The sequence below is a fragment of the Mastigoproctus giganteus genome, chromosome 8 (genome assembly GCF_048544385.1).
Source record: "Mastigoproctus giganteus isolate SK-2022 chromosome 8, ASM4854438v1, whole genome shotgun sequence".
Taxonomy (NCBI): Eukaryota; Metazoa; Arthropoda; class Arachnida; order Uropygi; family Thelyphonidae; genus Mastigoproctus; species Mastigoproctus giganteus.
Genome location: NC_143582.1, coordinates 106,327,907 through 106,349,110, shown reverse-complemented (window position 1 = coordinate 106,349,110; position 21,204 = coordinate 106,327,907). Strand labels below are relative to the sequence as shown.

The following is a 21,204-nucleotide window of genomic DNA, read 5'->3' as shown; positions in this document are numbered from 1 at the left end:
AACTCGAAATACTATCGTATCCAGGTATCATTGTAAAGAGGGGAGGGTGGAATGATGACCAGGCTGACTCGAGATATCTTACTGGTCACGAAAAATGCGTCACGCGTTCTAATCACACTACTAGTGAATGCTCGGCACAAACTAGTAGTGTGAACATGGGAAGTGCTTCTGGCGGAAGCCTGCCGCGAATGACATCACGGAAGTATCGTTATCCGCAGCAGGAATCCCCAAGGATTTTTCACATCAAAAAGTCGGCAAAACTGCGAGCCCATTGTTAAAATATTCACAGCTCACCACTGGATAGATACCATCCACCCTAGGTGCTTTCTTTATGTTTATCTTCAACAATTTCTCCTCCACATTACTCTCAGTTATTACAAAATCATTTAGCTCACTGCCAGAGTTTAATTCACCTCTGGCATTCCCCTCCCTGAATAACTTCTCATCTGCGAATATAGATGCAAAATACTCATTTAGTTTGTTAGCTACTTGAGCAGGATCAACAGTTGAACCATCGATATCAAGTGGACCAATTTGATTCATTCTGGAGTTACACAAGTATAGAAAGTTTTGCTGTTTTTCTTTGCATCCTTTGCTAATGATTTCTCGTAATCTGACTTCACCTGCCTAACTACTAAAATTAAAAAAAATCACAGTTTCGATTCTTAAACAGATTTTATCTATAAACGGATCTTGGTTACAGACCAGCTAACATCTATCACAGGCTTCCATGTTACCTATTAATTTATATGTATTCCATGCATTTTTCTTCTCTGCCGCATGTCTAATTAGTTCACCTGACATCCATTTAGGCCTAAACCTTGAACAATATTTCTTAGTTGGTATGAAAAGCCTAGTAGCTTCCAAAATTAATTTTTTGAATACTTTATTAATTTTTACATGAAGACTACATTAATTTTTTTGAATTTGCTGTTGGTAACATCATCAGTTGGTCCCACCGTATAGAATTTAAATACTATCTTAGACCACCGTAGTCACCTTTATGAAAGCAAAAACCCTTCCCTTTACACCTGATGGTAGTTACCTCTTTGAGTAAATCCCACTTCAGCACACTGCGATCACTGCCACCTAATGGTTCCTTTATCTGCGGATACTTAACGCATGAAAAATCACTACTGATAATCAGATCACGAGTATTATTCCCTCTAGTTGCGTCCCGAACATGCTGCTTTAGAAAACAATCATCCAATAAATCCACAAAAGTCTTGCTAGTGTGTGAGTGACCAACTCACAAATTCCCGCCAATATCTGGGAAATTAAAATCCCCCAATATAAGTATCTGATTTACTAGCCCACTCTATTTCTCTGTACAGTTGTTTATTATACTCATCAGAGTCATGGCCTATACACTGCTACTCTCAATTTTCCTTTCCCAGTGCTTATGTCACAACAAACTGACTTGATGCACTGTCCAGTCATGTTGACTGGTTGTACTTTCTTGGATTTTATGTTTCTTAACTAATAGCATAACCCCTCTTCCCTTTCTACTTGTCATCCTTCCTGTACACATTGTACTCCCCAAATTCCAGTTCTGCATTCCTTATATCTGTGCGACACCACGTCTCTGTTATCCCAACAATATCTGCCTTTGATGTTTTCACCAACACCTGAAATTCATCAAATTTATTTACCAAACTCCTAGCATTGGTGTACACGCAAGTATACATGCACCTGTTCCTATTCTTAGCTACCTTTACACACTGCTGGGAGTCACAGCTCGCACAATGACTCCCAGCAGTCTCTGGAATCCCCTGCATCTTGTTTTCCAGGCTGCTGCTCATTCCAATATAAGCAGTGGAAGAATCACTTTCACCTCTGCCAGCAGCTACTGTTAATCTATTAGTCTGTGTATCTCCCCAAGCTAGGAGTTTTCCGACACACCTAACACTGCCTTGATAGCATCAGCAAATATTCTTGCACAGTTTCTATTTAAGTGTATCCCATCCCTGTAGAAGCAGTCTCTCCTATTAATAAGCACAGACCAGGCTGAGTAAAATTCTACCTCTAGCTGTTGCTCTGTCCCAGGAAAGAGTTTCCAAGCATGATATCACTGATAAAATAAGCTGCCACTAGTGAACAGTATCCCGGGTGCTGAAATTAAATAATGAAACCGGTGATGTGAAGAGAAGACCTGGATCAGGCCGTAAAAGATTGACTACGCCTTCCCAAGGTTGATATTTGAAATGGCTATGCCTTCCTGATTTTAGGTCAGCGTTCCTGACCTAAAATTGGACTTTGAGATGGCTCTGGTGTTCAAATAAGTGCACGAACCATCCAAAGACATGTTTCAGAATGTAGTCTGCATACCTATATATTCCCAAGAAGAAGAAGAAGAAGAAGCCTTTGTTAATCTAGCAAATGAGCAAGAAGCGAGTTGCTTGGGCTAAAATGCACGTTTCATGGACAAAAGAGCAATGGGACGAATCAAAATTCAACCTGCATGGCTTGGATGGAAAGCGATATGTCAGAAGATGAAAATCGGAGGCATCCTGACTGCATAACACCAACTGTAAAGTTCCCTGCCAATCAGATGGTCTGGCGATGTATAACAAGCAAAGGGGTGGGGCAAATTAGGGCAGAAACCTATTAGGGATCATCTATTAGGTGATCCCTAATAGGTTTCTGCATTAATAATAGGTTTCTAATAATCCCTGTTATTAGGGATTACCACACAAATGTCCTAAACTACATCAACAGTCAACAACAGGATTCATCTCAGCTCCTTGCCATAGAAAAATTGGTGTTTTATGGTAATTAGATTTAACGATGCGTTTGTCTTTGTGTCTCACAAGGCTTAAAACATACTTACAGCAAGTTTTCCCTTGTTTTTCTCCCTTAAGGGTTAGGGAGAAATGCTGGCATTACATTGTGCTGGCAACAGCCCTATACAGTGTTGGACTGGCCCGGAAACAGTCCAGATTTGAACCCTATTGAAAATTGCTGGTACATAATGTTGTCTAAAATTGGTCAGAAGAAGCCAACAAGTAAGATTCAGATGCAGGAGAGCATTTATGGGTGTGGTACCACGAAATTGGGCAACCGTATATCCAGAAGTTGAATAACTCTATGAAAGGCTGTAATTGCAGCTCAAGGAGGAACAATAAAATATTGAGGACTTATTTTGCTGATTTACAGTATATAATATTATTATGTTAACTTTTCATTTCAGTTTGTACACGTAAATGCACGTAAAAACTGAAATGAATGTTTGGTTATCATGATTGCCATTGCATGATTTCTCATATTTCCATTAATTGCGCATTTTACCTTTCGGGGAGATAATTTATGGCAATTAGGTATATCATGTGAAGTCTTTTTATTGGATTTCTTTCTCAGAGATATATATCCCATCTAACAAATGCATTTCGAACATTTCTGCAACTCGCAATGCAACGCAAAACAAATTATTTGCAAAATTCACAAGTGATACAGTTTTTTTTGTTCGCCACTATATTACAGGAATTTTAGATAGCTTCAATGAGTCCAGTAACAGTCAACAATAGATTACAGGAATATGACTGATTTGTACTAAATTTAATTTTATATAATTCCGCAGACTCCTATGTGTGACTAAATGAGTCCTAATAAGAAGCAAAGAATGAGGTGGTAACAAATGTTTCAGCTAATGCCACTGCAATGCCAGTGAAAGAAGAAATATCTTTTTCTTTTGATGACATTATTCGGACAGTTTGCTGATACTTTCTGCTAAGGTAGCAGATCTTTCTCTAGATTATGCTGAGGTTAGTGTTTATGCAAATGGTATAAATGATTCTAATCCAAGTATCATGATTTGCTTAACTATGAATTTTTCAAGCTTTGGCTTTAAGTTGTCGATATTTAATAAAACTCTCCATTATAGCACTTTAGCAAAAAATGTTTAATGCATTATTTTGTTTCCTTTTGGCAAGAAAGCAATCTCTGTCCACCAACTGTTAGATTATAGTTTGATTTTGGTATTGTGCTGGCAACAGCCCCAAATAGCTCTTCTACTATACACATACTGGCCTTATTAATGGTAGCAGAAAGGATAAAGTGACTATCATATTATTCAATTTGCCCAGCCAATTGGATAAATGGATGGGATAAAATTTCGGGTAATTCGTTGGCTTGAGGCACAGTCTCTACCCATCTTTAATTTGCAAATTACAGAGAAAACAATCACTGTGATGAAGGACAGTTAATACTGTTCATTCAATGTTAGAATAAATGGACAAGGAACATATTGACAGGTCCAGATATTTTTCCCTAACTTGTACTTTAGAATTTTCAAAAACAATTTCCGAAAGATTCACGAGCTTCAGAATATGCAGGATAAGCCTTGTAAAGTTGGGGCTTTGTAAAGTCTCAGAATTTCACTCAGATTGAGACTGGTCCTTTTTGTCACACAGAGAACAGACCCAGACATGCCTTTTGGGAATGTCCATACTTCTGACATTTGAAACACCTAACTGCACTTGGAATGTATGGACAGCTCTCACAAAAAAAAGTAGCCAGCTTTAACTGATGCTGGGAGAGTTGCAGTGCTGAAGGCGAGAATAATATTCTCTGTGGAGGTGAGAACACTATCCATTGTGCATAACACATTGTGCTTTAATTTATTTAGAAATTTTTCCTTTAGGAATGTTAAGGAGGTGCCATTCCAAGATACCCCTCTAGAAGGGTTTAAAATTCTATGTGGGTGTTACTGAGTAATGCCTCCAAAAGCTGTATGCTTTAAGAGCTGCCCAGAATGACTGGGATGAGATGTTTCCAAAAGCATTAGTAGTAATCTCCTAAGTGGAATCATTTGACGGTTTTTCTCATCTTATTTTAGCAGTACCCACAATGGCCTTTATGCTCTTCTGTACAAGAAATGGGGATAAGCTGCTAAGAGATTTCACTGATAATGAACGGATGATCAGAATTAAGTGTCTGGTGAAAAATAACCTTTTTTGATTCTTTTTTAGTCGAGATATCGCATGTTCAAGGTCTCTACAGTCAGTCAGATTAAGGGATCCATGTTTGTTCCACTTTGGTATGAGTATTTGATTTGTACTCAGGTAACTGACCCCACCACACAGAAGCAGGAGTGGTGCCAAAAGTGATCATAAGGAGTTAGTGTGTTAATGAAGTTAGTTATATTTACAAGAAGAAAGGAGTTTTTTCTTTCTTGATGAAAAGCTTACTCCTTTATTTGAAAGAAGCCAAAAAAGATAACTTTGTAAATTAAAAGACTTTAATATTCTCTTAATTAAGAATTCTCTTAATTCTCTATATTAAGAAATATAGATATCTGCGAGAAATTAAAAGTAGATAACATAGTAAACGATGGCAAGATCAAGACCACCTCCAAGAGCTACAACGGAACAGGTCTTAAAAGACCTAAGCCGGACCAAGTTCATGATGATGATGAATATTCTCTTTGGATGACCAATAGCATACCACATCCCTTTTGATTGGTTATGCCGAGGGGTGGAGTGAAGCAGTTTTAACAAGTCTAACTCCCCCACGTCCACTGTTTTTCCTTAATTCCTTAATACTTCAGTACCAAAATGAGCGGTAACTAATAGCCAACTGATTTTTTAAAAATATTTATATACATAATATATATATGAAGAAATAATGTGTGCATGCAAAATACTGAAATTTTGTATAATAATAGTTTCATGATTATATTATTTGTTTATCATTTTTTTTTGGAGAAGTATTAATAAGTTTGGTCAATTGAAAATATGTAAAAAAGAACAAAAAAAAACATTTTTAAATTGTAAAAAATTTTAATTAAAAATAAAAAAACTTCATGCAATCCATTAGTACCAAGTAAAGCATTAGAAAATTTCAAACAATAAAACAAAAGAAAGATCTTTTCCAGAAATAAAATTGAAATTTAACACCTGTCAGGTGCAGCACTACTTCCATTCAAGTTGGAGTTGCAACTACTGCCAGGTTAAAGAGCTAATTCAAGCAATGGCAGATCCAAACAGATTTTCTAGTGGGGAAGGGGTAATATAATAGTCATGATATATGTAATTTACAGTAAATGAAAGTAAGTTTGAAGTATTTGCACCAGTTTAATCAAGCTCTCAAGTGGGTGATTGGCCACCCCTTCCAATCTTCTGGATCTGCCACTGAACCAAGTGACAGTTGACAAAATTTGAATAACTGTTAGAACAACAACTATCAGGCATACTTAATTATCATGGTAGTGCATATATGCTGAAACTTTCCCCCAGCAATGCACAACACTGCCTATCTTAGTGCAGAAAAGGGAAGCATTAGATATTACAGAAACAGCAGAGCCTGATGCAGGACAATGAATCATGGTACACAGTCCATGCAACAAATGGGAAAAGCTGAGTGGTTTACGCCCAAAGAGTGGTTTCGTTCAGAATATAAAGCACTAAGAATGAAGTCCGACAATGTATTATAAGATGAGTGAAGTGGTGTGATCGTATGGCCTTTTTGACTTGGTTTGGACGTGGTCTACTAGCAGATATCAATGAAAGCATGAATGTACGAAGATGTCAACTTGTGGAATTCTATCCTAAGACAATTGTTCCATGAGAGGGGCTATATTTGCATCAGCCATGAACTAGCCACAGCCTTAAAGGAGACACTGAATAAGAATGAAGTCATTTCTTACCAAACACTTACTGAGAATGTCCCACAGAGGTTTACTGATGTCATTAAACCACAAAGAGTCACACTTGATATTAAACTTATTTGCTAACCACATTTGTTTTCATTTAGTGTTTGAATACATCTTGGAAGTAGTATATATTATAATAAATTTGTTATATTTAAAAAAAATATATATAGAAATCAAAAATTATTATATAGAAAAATATAGTGTTTTTATAAATATTTAAAAAACTGATTACAGTTTTGTAAATATTTCCCTGATTATTATCCTTACCCAATACACCATATTCTGATAATGAACTGTTACAAACTGTGTATGGTGCTTGGTCAGGCCACAACTGACAAAGGGGACGATAAGTAGTCTTATCCACAGTTTGGTGATGCAAAACGTGGTGACGATGACTACAAAAATAAAGAATAATAACAATAATAAATAACATTATTAATCAAGTTGAAATAAAGTCCCAAATTAGATTCCAATTGAATTAGAATATTAATTCAATTACTAAAATACGAATGGGGTAAGTATGTAAAGATTTTAGGAATAACTGATTCTATTGAATATACAATATTTCTAGTTACTAGTTAAATCCCTGCAAATTACATGGTAAGTGAATAAAAACTGAAAAGAAAGAGAATTTCCTATAAAAATTTCATTTCATTTCATTTCATTTCAAAGGCAATAACAAACTAGATAAAAAATGCTTATATGGAGAAGTAATAAAGGAGAATGTGTTTAAGTACTGAAACATGGTGTACCAGATAGCTCTGCTGTGGAAAAAGTGACTGTGCAGTAAACCCCCACTATTTGCGGGGGTTATGTTCCTGAGAAATGCCGCGAATACCGAAAACGCACATACTGAGTTATGGCTCCCATAGTAATAAAGGGGTTCCGTTCCAAAGTATGTAATATATAAGAAAAACTAGTCTAAAATTTTGTTTACGCATGTATTATATGTACCTTCATAATATGACTATGTACATAGACAGTACATAGTGAAATGCAAGCATATGGCATCGAAATGAATATAAGAAACTATTTAATATTAAATGTCATATTTATTAGAAATTTCAAACAAATCTTTCAAACCAGCATTTTTGCTACCTAAAAAACTTATCCCGCCAGTGCTATCACCAATTTCGCTAAAGTGTTGATAAAGGAGTTTTGCCTTTTCATGAATGATGAGTGAACTTAACGGAATTTTATTTTGAGTTCGGTCTTCTATCCACAGATTTAAAGCCTTTTCCATTTTTTCTAATTTAACTTCATGAGTTACAGAGCAAATTTTTGAAGCAATTAGCACGTTTTCACTGACACTACGGCGGATTTTTTCTTCCGATTTTTTGATTGATCGTACCGTTGACTCATTGATTTTATAATCTTTTGCCACTGAAGAGACACTTTCACCATTAGAAATTTTGTCTAGTAGCTCAATTTTATTTGCTAATCATCACCTTCTTTGATATTTTCACATTTCCCTTGTTATTCATAGCCATATTTTTGTACTGGTAAAATAGAACTTGTCCACAATAAAGGCACTTTCTTCCGTTAACACACTCGAAAAAGTCTGTTTTACACTGCAAGACGGTAGATTTATCACTTTTGTAAGCATATCAATTTATAAATTGATAAATTCATTCAATTTATAAGCATATAAATTAAAAGCAAACAACGAAACCTTCCATGACAAGTGCATAACACATACTGAACAAGGATTAGCGAGAAACATCCATGCTTGCGATTTTTTTACCCCTCTCCCCCCACCCACTGAGCGCTATTTTGACCGGGAAAGATAATTTTAGCCACGCCCATGTTTTTTTATGGAGGAAAATGTTCACGGCGCAATAAAATTCACATTTTTTTAGGTTTCATTTTATATTAAATCAGCGACCGCGAATACAGATACCGCGAATAGCGGGGGTTTACTGTACTAGGAAAAATAGATACTGACTTTCTTTTTATTTTCTCATAACTGCAGTTCTGTTGGTGTGAAAGCCTTCAGAGTGATCTTTTTTTTCTGTACCTCTTTATTCAGCATTTATTAATCACAAAATACTTCTAAGTCTGAACACATTATTTTAAAAATGTCATATTTGTACGGTACTTACTGTACAGAATATCAATGATTTCGGCATTGGTAGTAGTAGTGGCATGTGATGCAAGAAAGCAACTGTATGAGCTTATGCAGCATCAGCCAAAAAAAAATAAATAAATAAATAAAAAAATAAATAAAATAAAAAAATCACACCATTCCCTCCAAACGGCTGTCCAGTTCCTCTTTAAATTTATTTAACCTGTCAACTTCCACAACAACAGATGGAAGTTTGTTCCAGCAATTAACCACCCGCTGGCTAAAAGCAAATTTCGCACATCTATTATACATCTGTCTTTTCCTAATTTGAATTTATGCCCCCTTAGGTTCGTAATCTGAACAAGTGGAAGGATCCCATCAGAATTCAGCGTGCTCAACCCATACAAGGCCTTATATACCTCAATCAAATCACCGCGCAGGTGCCTAGTCTCAAGCCACTGCAATTTGCAGAACTTAAGCCTCTCTTGGTAAGATTATCCCTTCATTCCCCTCACCAATCTTGTTGCCCTTCTCTGTACACGCTCAAGTCAATCTACATCCTTCCTAAAATGAGGCCTCCAGACCTGTACGCAGTACTCAAGGCGTGGCATGACCATTGCCTTATACAGAGGGACAATCACCTCCTTCTCCCTGCTAGCAAAATTTCTATATATCATTGACAAAACCCCATGACCTGCCTGGCAGCCTATCTGCATTGCTCAGAAAACTTCATATCTGACTGCACAATTACTCCCAGGTCTTTTTCATTTTCTACCACCTTAAGTTTAGTACCACATAGTTGGTATGTTTCACTGGGGTTACTTCTACCCATATGCAGTACTTTGCATTTGTCAAGGTTAAACTTCAGTTGCCACTTCTTAGCCCATCTGCCCAAATTATCTAGATCCTGTTGCAGTAGCACACTGCCATTACTGTCATTTACAACCCTGCCAACCTTTGTATCATCTGCAAACTTCGACATTAAGCCTGATATACCTTCATCAATATCATTGATAAATATACAAAACAGTGGACCTAACACCAAACCCTGTGGGACTCCACTAATAACATTAGTCCACGAAGAGTAGCACCCATTGATTGCCACCCTCTGTCTTCTCCCACTCAACCATCCTTTTATCCATTATAGCAACTTACACTTAATACCATTCTGCTCCAATTTGTACAATAGTCTTCCATGCGCAACAGTGTCAAAAGCTTTCCTGAAATCCAAATATATGATATCAATTTTATTTTTTCCATCCAGTTCCTTTGTAACCACATCATAATATCCTATCAAATTTGTCAGACAAGACTTTCCCTTAACAAACCCATGCTGTGTCTGAATTATTGCTGCAGTCTTGTCTAGATGATCCTGCAATGCATCTTTAACCGGTGACTCCATTATTTTACCCGGAACAGAAGTTAAACTAACTGGTCTGTAATTACTCGTGTCACCCTTCGATCCCCCTTTGTGAATTGGGGATACATTTGCACATCTCCAGTCCGTGGGGACCTCCCCTGAATCCAAGGATGCTCTCATAATTATGGCTAAGGGTTTGATTAGTTGCTTTGCCGCCTCCTTTAATATAACTGGATAGATCCCATCCACCCCAGGTGCTTCTCTTATGTTTAACTTCAACAATTTCTCCTCCACTTTGCTTTCAGTTATTACAGAATCATTAAGTATCCTACTACAATTTGATAACCTTCTGCCATTTTCAAACCTTAATAATTCCTCATGTGTGAATGTAGATGCAAAATACTCATTCAGTTTGTTTGCTATCTGAGCAGGATCATCAACAGTCGAACCATCAATGTCAAGTGGACCAATCAGATTCATCCCCTTGCTTTTAGAGTTTATATAAGTAAAGAAATCCTTGCTGTTTTTCTTAGCATCTTTTGCCAAGGATTTCTCGTAATCTGCCTTCGCCTGCCTAACCTCCTTTGTGACCTGATTACAGACTAGCTTATATCTGCCATAGGCTTCTGAGTCGCTTGGTAATTTATATGCATCCCATGCATTTTTCTTCTCTGTTACGAGTCTCATTAGTTCATTAGATAACCATTTAGGCCTAAACCTTGAACAATATTGGTCAACTGCTATCTATGTGTCAACAGCCATTGGCAAAGATTAATGCATATTCCCGACAGACATTGGCTCTGGTCAACCTGCTTTCTACTGTAAGCATGCTATTAGAGAATTAGGAGAGAGAGATTTTCCTTTATCGCGGAAATTCATCTGCTGTTTACCAGATATGAGTAATCCATACTTTCACTAAATTTCACTTGTTTCTGTTTACATGGTAGACTAAAATGATCCCTATATCAGTTTTGTTTTAGTGGCTGTGCAACTAATCTTACAATGTCTAAGAGGAAATCTGTAAGTGTAGTGGAAAAGTGGAAGTGTTTAATAGTGCAGATCGGGAAATTAAAAAAAAAAAAGATGAAAGAAATCGTTTTAAATTTGGTATCCCTGCCAGTAATGTATTAACAACATTAAGATTCTCAAACTGTTTGAGGAAACTGGACCCAGTCAGAAGCATGCAAAATTATGCCTGTATCAAGTTTTGCATTAATAGCGGCATATGAGACAAGGAACCAAGAAAGCAACCATATACAGCATCAGTCAAAAAAAAAATAAAACCTTCCCATTTCATCCACCCATTCACTCCAAATGTTTGTCTAGTTTTGCCTTGAATTTATTTAAGCTGTCTACTTCCACAACAACAGATGGAAGTTTGTTCCAGCAATCAACCGTCTGCTGGCTAAAGACAAATTTCCGCACATTTATTCTAAAACTGTCTTTCCTCAATTTGAATTTATGTCCCCTCAGGCGATTAATCTGAGCAAGAGGAAGAATCCCATCAGCATTGGGTGTGCTTAAACCATTCAAGGCCTTATACACCTCAATCAGACCACTTTGCAGGTGTCTAGTCTCCAGACACTGCAAATTGCATAACTGAAGCCTTTCTTTGTAAGAACCACCCTTTATTCCATTCACCAACCTTGTTGATCTTCTCAGTACCCATTCCAGCAGCTTTACATCCTTCCTAAAATGAGGGCTCCAGACCTGTATACTGTACTCAAGGTGTAGCCTGATTGCCTTATACTAGGGGATAACACCTCCTTATTCCTGCTAGAGGAAGGGAGCTTAGAGGCGGAACATATATGTGTGTTGTCAGACATTGTCTAAAACACTGATGGATCCAAAATCTTTCTATTACAGAAGATTTAGGAGAAGTCCAGTTGGCCTGCCTCCCTAAAATCCACTCATGCACACATTCTCGATGGTAAGTCCTGTTATGTCACTTAGGTGCCAATGAACGTGTAGAGTGGTTCTCTTCAAGACGCCTGGTCAGCGTGAAGAGGAAAAGACGAACCCCTCCAGCATATGACAGCACGACGAAACAAACGGCCCTCAGTACCCAGTGGCTTTCACTCCCCTTATGGCAGCGAGAGGATCAGAGTGGAAGCAGAGGGTGCTAAGAATCTCTGGGTACGACCAGGCTGCCATGCACGGAAACTGAACTTGGCCCGTTACGTAAGATCGCTCATTGGTGAAGGCAGGATATTACAGCTGAAAAAGGAACTAGAAAATGTGTATTGGAATATCATGGGTTTGGATGAAACAAGAAGAAGAAATTAATCACTTATAAGTTTATCAAGTGGAAATCTGCTGTACACCAATGGAAACAGTGAAAGGTACGAAGGTGGAGTTGGGTTTCTGGTCCATAAAGATATAAAAAACAACATTTTGGAATTCAAAAGTACATCAACAACGGTGTCAAGACTAATATTCAAGATTTCTTTGAGGCACAATCTTAAGGTTATAATGATGCACCAACATGTACAGCAAAATTGAGTCTTCTAGATGAGCAGAAAACCCACCCAATATTATTATGGGGGGACTTCAATGCTAAGGTTGGAAAAAGACAAAACAGCACAGAAACGGGAACTATAGGAAATTTTAGAATTGGTCAAAGAAATGAAAGAGGTGAAAGACTTGTGGAATTTGCAGATTCTCAAGGTTGTCAGTAATGAACACATTTTTCAAAAAAAGGGTGAAAAAAAAGTGGATATGGAAGAGTCCAAATGGATTAACAACTAATGAAATCAACTTAATCCTCACTAACAGAAGATATATCGTGAATGATTTTACCATCCTGAATAATGCAAATGTTGGAAGTGATCACAGAATGGTAAGATGCACACTTGATATAGATGTAGGAAAGGAAAGGAAAAAAAACTGACTCTAGAAAATAATACGAAGGTCTTTGAGATAACTGAAGAGGCGAAAAAGCAGTATGTACTGGAACTTAAGAACAAGTTTGAGCTTTTGCACAAGCAGGACAAGGTTTCTCAAAATGGAAAGTTGAATGCAATGTGCTATCATCGGCAAAAATATGGATAGGATTTCCAGTCAATGGAAGAAGGTCATTGATATACAAGAGGAAAAGAGTGGGGGAAAGAACTGAACCTTGGGGGACACCGGCATTAGTGGAGAAGTTAGAAGACAGAGAGCCATCTGCCATTCACCCTCAGTGAACGATCAGAGAGAAAACTGGATAACCAATTACAAAAAACAGTTGGCAAACCATAAGATGGAAGCTTGTTTAGAAGACCTTTATGCCAAACACAATCAAAAGCCTTTGAGATGTCAAGAGCAACTACTTGTGTTTCACCGAACATTTCCATTGAATTAGTCCATAAATGGGTAACATAAGCCAGAATATCACCAGTGGATCGACACTGACGGAATCCATACTGGCGATCGTTGATCAGACGTAAGGTTTCTAGGTAGTTTAAGAGTTGGCGGTTAATTGATTTCTCCATTACTTTAGAAAGAGTAGACGTAATTGCAATGGGACGATAATTGGATGGGAGGGATTTGTCACCTATTTAGGAACTGGCTGGATATGAGCAAATTTCCAAGCAGAAGGAAAAACACCTTTGGAATAAGAAAGCAAAAAAAGGCAGCAAAGAATAGGAGTACATTCAGGAGCACAGGTTTTGAGAACAAGTGGAGAAATATGATCGGGACCTGGAGCTTTCTTAGCACCAAGATTCATCAAAATCCTTCTGATATCCTTTTGACAGAAGACCACAGGAGACATTGAATGGAGCGTGTTGGGAATGGTGGGAGGTGTTTTACCAAGATCATTAATACATGAGCTGGAAGAAAAATGGGATGCTAGCAGGTCAGCTTTATCCTTGGTTGAAGTGACAACAGAACCATCTGGTTTGGACAGAGGTGGGAGCAGAGATGGGCAAAAGTTGCGGCCAATAGCTTTGGCAAGAGACCAGAATGCTCAGCTACCATCAGGGCAAGAAGCAAGTTTTCTACTCTTAGCCTGTTCAAACTCAAGTTTGGACTGATTAATAACTGCTTTACAATTGTTGCGAGCTTTGGTGTAGGCAGAAAATGAAACTGAAAAATTAGAAACAAGCCAATTATGATATGCAACATTCTTCTCTTGAACAGCCTTAGCACATTTATTGGAAAACCAAGGTTTAGATAAAGGACGTGATTTTAATGTGGAGTATGGGATAAAGGATTCCATTCCTGCAAGAATAATTTCATTGACACGATCTAAGCGAACGTTGACATCAGAAGTTTTGAAACAGTAATCCGACCAAGGAAAAGAAGAAAAGAAGTCTCGCAGGTCATCCCATTTTGGATTCTTGTAATGCCAAACAACGCGAGGATGGGAATAGCCATGGGATAAAGGTTCCATTGGAGAAGAGGCAATCAGCAAGTTGTGATCTGAAGTGCCTAAAGGACCTCTCACTTCGATCGTGTACTTAGAAGGGTTGTTTGTGAGAAAAAGATCCAGCATATTGGCTGTATGATTAGGATTGTCCAGTATTCTTGTAGGTAAATGAACAATCTGTGCTAGGTCATTGGTAATTGCAAAAGCCTCAGCATCTCGACCTGCTGGGTCGGTCTGACTAGAAAACGGAAGCCAGCTGGAGTTGTGAACATTAAAATCACCAAGGAAAATTACCTCACTGTTAGGAAAGTTGGACTGGATAAAGTCAAGTTACAAAGAGAGGAAGTCAAAGAGCTCCATGTGATTAGTGGAGTTGGAAGAACGGTAGAGACAACAGATAAATTTGACACAATGAGATAGAGAGATTTTAAGCCAGAGAAGATCAAAGAGAGGAGATTCCAAATTGCCAAGTCTCTGACAGGGAATATCAGAACAGACATATGCACAAGTACCACCTTTGAGGCAAAAGGAATCATACAGCGAATAATTTGGGCATCTGAGATGAGCAGTAATTGAATCAACCGATAACTGATATTCTGTCAGAAAAAGTACATGGGGTTTGGAAGACTGCAAGTGGAAATGGACATCATTGAGATTAGAATTGAGACCACTTATAATTGTGAAATAAATTAGGAAGTGCTTGGGAGGTTTAGATCTTTTCGCAGATAAGCTTGGTCTATTAGTTTGACAATTCATGGTGTATTCAATAGTAAGAAAAAGTGAGTGGGACATGCTGTATGAAGTAATGAGATTTTTGGATATGGCGTACGCGTGGTAAAAATATACCCAGATCCTTGACATAACGTGGCCTCGACAATGCTCCCCGCAAACACACTACTCGGACTCCCTCCAGTCACTATCTGGCAGAGTAGAGGTAGCAAGATTATACACTAGCTGATCTGGAAGCCTCCTAGAGAGTTACCAATAGGTTCGGTCCGGTATATTAATTAGCGGCCTGCCTGCGAACACCATTTTAGAGCTGTACCCTCGAAATGTAAGGAATATTGGATCTCGCCACGATGTTCATCATAACTTCAAAAGTCATCAATCATACTGCATGACGGAAGAGATTGGGAAGGGTTGACTGGAACTTAGCTCTAGAGACTAAACATGGGTTCCACCACTTCAAGCCTCCAATAAGCAAAGTGGTGGTATTTCACATGTTGATGACAGTCATCTACCACCTAGTACTGCCTGGTAACACAGAGGTGCGGCATTCCTCCAGGTGCCACACCTCGACCCCTGCTTACGTTGGTCCACACCTCGGTGGTAACCCACCATGTACTTGTGCATGGAGATTATACCCAGGATTACTAACAGTCCTACCAAGGTGCAAGCAGAGGATTTGGCTGTCAGAGACTGTCCGGACTTCGCCGAAATTGGGTCCACTTGACTTGAGTGTCACCCGAATATCAGTTCCATCAGCATTTTAGACTCCCAGGTAGCAAGTATAGCTTGTCTGGCATATCTGAGAGAATGTCTGTGACAACCTCAAGGACCAAAACCTCCTTTATTAGACTAGAGAAAGACAGTAGGAAATTTAAAATCGAGTAGTTTGACAAGGAGACACAATATCTCTGAAGCTGTTTACTGCTGCCCTTGAGGAAGCTTTCAGAAGCCTAGACTGGTCTCAGATGGAAGTCAATGTGAATGGAGAGTACCTAAACCATTTATGATTTTCAGATGACATTGTGGTCATAAGCCACGATTCCAAAAAATTAGAGGAAAATCTTAATCAGTTATGCTCAGTTAGTAAAGATTTTGGACTAAAGATGAATAAGGCTAAAATAAAATTAATGATGAAAAAGTATGCCACAGAAAGGGACATAATGATTGAAGGAGCAGTAATTGAAATGGTGGAGTCATATACTTATCTGGGACAAGTTATTAGCTGTAATAATGATAAATGGCTGGAAGTCAAGAGAAGAATAAATTTTGGATGGATAGCATTCAGGAAATATAGTCACATACTGAAGAGCAATATCTCAGTTTGTCTGAAATGTAAAATAATGAACCAATGTATACTCCCCACCTTGACTTATGGAAGTGAAACTTGGGCCCCTCACCAAAAGAATGGAACGAATTATATTGGGAATCAGATTATTAGATAAGAAGAGAAACACATGGATTATATGTTTAAACATATCGTTTGCAACCTGGACAGTAAACCTGATATACCTTCATCATTATCATTAATAGATAGAGAAAACAAGAATGGCCAACACTGAACCGTGGGGGGACTGCACTAATAACATTAGTCCATGAAGAGCAGTGTCTACTGATATCCACTCTGTCTTCTCCCGCTCAACCATCCCTTTATCCATAGAAGCAATTTTTCCTTAATGCCATACTGCCTCAATTTGTACAGTAGTCTTCCATTCGGCCCTGGAAAGATTGTGCAAGGCTGAAGGGGTAGAATTTTTTTCAGCCTGGACTGTACACTAGTTAACAGGAGAGATTGCTTCTACAGGGATGGGATACACTTAAATAGAAAGGGTGCAAGAATATTTGCTGATGCTATCGAGGCAGTGTTAGGTGGGTCGGAAAACTGCTAGCTTGGGGGGGACACAAAGACAAATAGATTAACAGTAGCCACTGGCAGAGGTGAAAGAGATTCTTGCACTGCTTCTATTGGAATGAGCAGAAGCCTGAAAAACAATATGCAGGATATTTCAGAGACTGCTGGAAGTCATTGCGGTACAAGTAAACACATGGGTTGTGTTAGGGTAGCTAAGAATAGAAACAGGTGCATGTGTACTTGCATGTACACCAATGCTAGGAGTTTAGTAAATAAATTTGATGAATTTGAGGTTTTGCTCAAAACATCAAAGGCAGATATTGTTGGGATATCAGAGACATGGTGTCACACAGATATAAGGAATGCAGTACTGGAATTTGGGGAGTACAACGTCTACAGAAAGGATAGACAGGATAGGAAGGGAGGAGGGGTTATGCTATTAGTTAAAAAACACATAAAATCCAAGGAAGTGAAGCCAGTCGACATCGATGGACAGGGCAGTGTTGAGTCAGTTTGGTGTGACATAAGAATGGTGTGACATGGGAAAATCAAAATTAAGAGTAGGAGTGTGCTATAGGCCTAATGACTCTGATGAGTATAATAAGATACTGTACAGGGAAATAGAATGGGCCAGTAAATCAGAGAGTCTTATAATGGGGGATTTTAATTTCCCAGATATTGACTGGAATTTGTGGGTTGGTCATTCACACACTAGCAAGCCTTTTGTGGATTTATTGGAAGATTGTTTTCTACACCAGCATGTTCGGGAGGCAACTAGAGGGAGTAATACTCTTGATCTGATTATCAGTGGTGATTCTTCATGCATTAAGAATCTGCAGATAAAGAAACCACTAGGTGGCAGTGATCACAGTGTGCTGAAGTGAGATTGACTCAAGGAGGTAACTACCATCAGAGGTAAAGGGAAGAGTTTTTGCTTTCGTAAAGGCGACTATGATGGGCTGAGACAGTATTTAAATTCTATACAGTGGGACCAACTGACGATGTTACCAACAGCAAATTCAAAATGGGAAGCATTCAAGGAACTAATCTTGGAAGCTACCAGGCTTTACATACCAACCAAGAAATATTGTTCAATGTTCAGGCCTAAATGGTTGTCAGATGAACTAATGAGACATATGGCAGAGAAGAAAAATGCATGGGATACATACAAATTAATGGGTGACATGGAAGCCTATGATAGATATAAGTTGGTCTATAACCAAGTCACAAAGGAGATTAGGCAGGCAAAGGAAGATTATGAGAAATCCTTTGCAAAGGATGCAAAGAAAAACAGAAAAGATTTCTTTACCTATTTAAACTCAAGAAGGAAAGGGATGAATCAGATTGGTCCACTGGAGGTTGATGGTTCAACAGTTGAGGATCCTGCTCAGGTGGCTAACAATCTAAACGAGTATTTTGCATCTACATTCACACATGAGGAGTTATTCAGGAAGGGGAATGTCGTAGGTGAAGTAAATATTGGCAGTGAGCTAGATGATTTTCTAATAACTGAGAGGTAAGTGGAGGAGAAATTGTTGAGGTTGTTGTTATTTGGTTTTTAGGAGCATTAGCAACTAAGGCCATATTGCTCCGGGATATGCGGTCGTCATTCCCTGAATGACCTTTCCGCATCCTCCGTATTTGGTGGTGACGGGCTCGAACCCCGGTCTAATCAAGAAGCGTGTGCTACGCACTGCTGCTCCTTCCCACCTGGCTACAATTGTTGAGGATAAACATAAAAAAGGCACCCGGGGTGGATGGGATCTATCCAGTTATATTAAAGGAGGCAGCAAAGGAAGTAAGCAAACCCCTGGCCATAATTATGAGAGCTTCTTTGGACTCAGGGGATGTACCCATAGACTGGAGATGTGCAAATGTAACCCCAATTCACAAAGGAGGATCAAAGGCTGACACAAGTAATTATAGACCTGTTAGTTTAACTTCGGTTCCAGGAAAATTAATGGAGGCACTGGTTAAAGAAGCACTGCAGGATCATCTACACAAGACTTCAGTTATAGCTCGGACACAGCATGGTTTTGTTAAGGGGAAGTCCTGCCTGACCAATTTGATTGGATACTATGATGCAGTCACAAAAGAACTGGATGCAGTGAATAACTTTGATATTATATATTTGGATCTTTTTTTTTTTTTTTTTATGAGAACCCCAAACACGAGAGGTATTATAACCTATAGTACTTAGTACCGTGCTTGGGTTGGAGGTTGAGAAGATGAAAGAAGATATTTGTTGATATTGGACTTTAACTTCTGTAGATTGTAATTTTCAGGAAATACGTATGAAGGAAGGTTGTTCCAGAAAACGGCAGTTGAATGAATAAATGAGGAAGATGAAAAGTTTGTTCTGTGGGTTTGAAGTTGGACAGTAAATGGATGTTGGCTGGTGGCGGCACGTGTTCGGACTGTTTTGAAAGAGAGAGTGGGAATTATAGAAGCCAATTCAGAAGAACAGTGCCCATGGAAGTATCTGTAGAAGAGGCATGCAGCAGAAACAGTGCGTCTATGAGACAGCGAGTGGAGAGACTCTGTTAGAGATGAATCATTAATTAACCTAACTGCCCTCTTCTGAATGGAATCAAGAAGCCTGAGAGAGGTTTTGGGGGCACCACCCCCAGATGTGGGAACAATATTCCATGGCAGGGCGGATTTGCGATTTATACAGAGTGAGCAGCTGTTTGGGAGAAAAGTAACGCCGAGAGCGAAAGAGAAAACCAAGTTTTTTAGATGCAGAGGAAGCAATATTTGTAATTTGCTTGTGCCAAGAGAGATTAGAAGTCAGGGTAATCCCCAAAAGAGATATATCATTTTGCCTAGAAATCGGAGTGTCACTAAAGATAAGCATAGGAGCAGAAGAATCCTTTTTGCGAGATATAAGACAAGATTGAGTTTTAGAAGGGTTGAAATCAACTAAGTTGTCTTTGCCCCACTGGAGAATTACCTGAAGATCGGCATTTAAGGAATTGGCAGCAGATTTTCGAGAACTTGAAGCTGATTGAGCTGGACAAGGTTTCTCAAAATGGAAAGTTGAATGCAATGTGCTATCATCGGCAAAACTATGGATAGGATTTCCAGTCAATGGAAGAAGGTCATTAATATACAAGAGGAAAAGAGTGGGGGAAAGAACTGAACCTTGGGGGACACCGGCATTAGTGGAAAAGTTAGAAGACAGAGAGCCATCTACCATCACTCTCAGTGAGCGATCAGAGAGAAAACTGGATAACCAATTACTAAAAACAGTTGGAAAACCATAAGATGGAAGCTTGTTTAGAAGACCTTTATGCCAAACACGATCAAAAGCCTTTGAGATGTCAAGAGCAACTACTTGTGTTTCACCGAACCTTTCCATTGAATTAGTCCATAAATGGGTAACATAAGCCAGAATATCACCAGTGGATCGACACTGACGGAATCCATACTGGCGATCGTTGATCAGACTGAAGGTTTCTAGGTAGTTTAAGAGTTGGCGGTTAATTGATTTCTCCATTACTTTAGAAAGAGTAGAAGTAATTGCAATGGGACGATAATTGGATGGGAGGGATTTGTCACCGTTTTTAGGAACTGGCTGGATATGAGCAAATTTCCAAGCAGAAGGAAAAACACCTTTGAAATAAGAAAGTGAAAAAAGGCGGCAAAGAATAGGAGTAAATTCAGGAGCACAGGTTTTGAGAACAAGTGGAGAAATACCATCAGGACCTGGAGCTTTCTTAGCATCAAGATTCGTCAAAATCCTTCTGATATCCTTTTGACGGAAGACCACAGGAGGTATTGAATGGAGCATGTTAGGAATGGTGGGAGGTGTTTTACCAAGATCATTAATACATGAGCTCAAAGAAAAATGGGATGCTAGCAGGTCAACTTTATCCTTGGCTGAAGTGACAACAGAACCATCAGGTTTGGACAGAGGTGGGAGCAGAGATGGGCAAAATTTGCGGCCAATAGCTTTGGCAAGAGACCAGAATGCTCGGCTACCATTAGGGCAAGAAGCAAGTTTTCTACTCTTAGCCTGTTCAAACTCTAGTTTGGGCTGATTAATAACTGCTTTACAATTGTTGCGAGCTTTGGTGTAGGCAGAAAATGAAACTGAAGAATTAGAAACAAGCCAATTACGATATGCAACGTTCTTCTCTTGGACAGCCTTAGCACATTTATTGGAAAACCAAGGTTTAGATAAAGGACGAGATTTTAA

At 38.7% G+C, this 21,204-nt stretch overlaps 1 protein-coding gene across 3 annotated transcripts in view; it reads right to left on the bottom strand.

Annotated features, from left to right (window-relative positions):
• The window catches only part of LOC150081753 (2-oxoglutarate dehydrogenase complex component E1-like), a 1,213,922-nt gene that overhangs the window by 387,967 nt on the left and 804,751 nt on the right, over positions 1–21,204 (bottom strand). For all 3 annotated transcript variants that reach the window (XM_090378853.1, XM_090378854.1, XM_090378852.1), the window contains exon 15: positions 6,917–7,044. In XM_090378853.1, the coding sequence (XP_090234979.1) occupies positions 6,917–7,044 (128 nt within the window). The remainder of the gene's footprint in view (positions 1–6,916; positions 7,045–21,204) is intronic.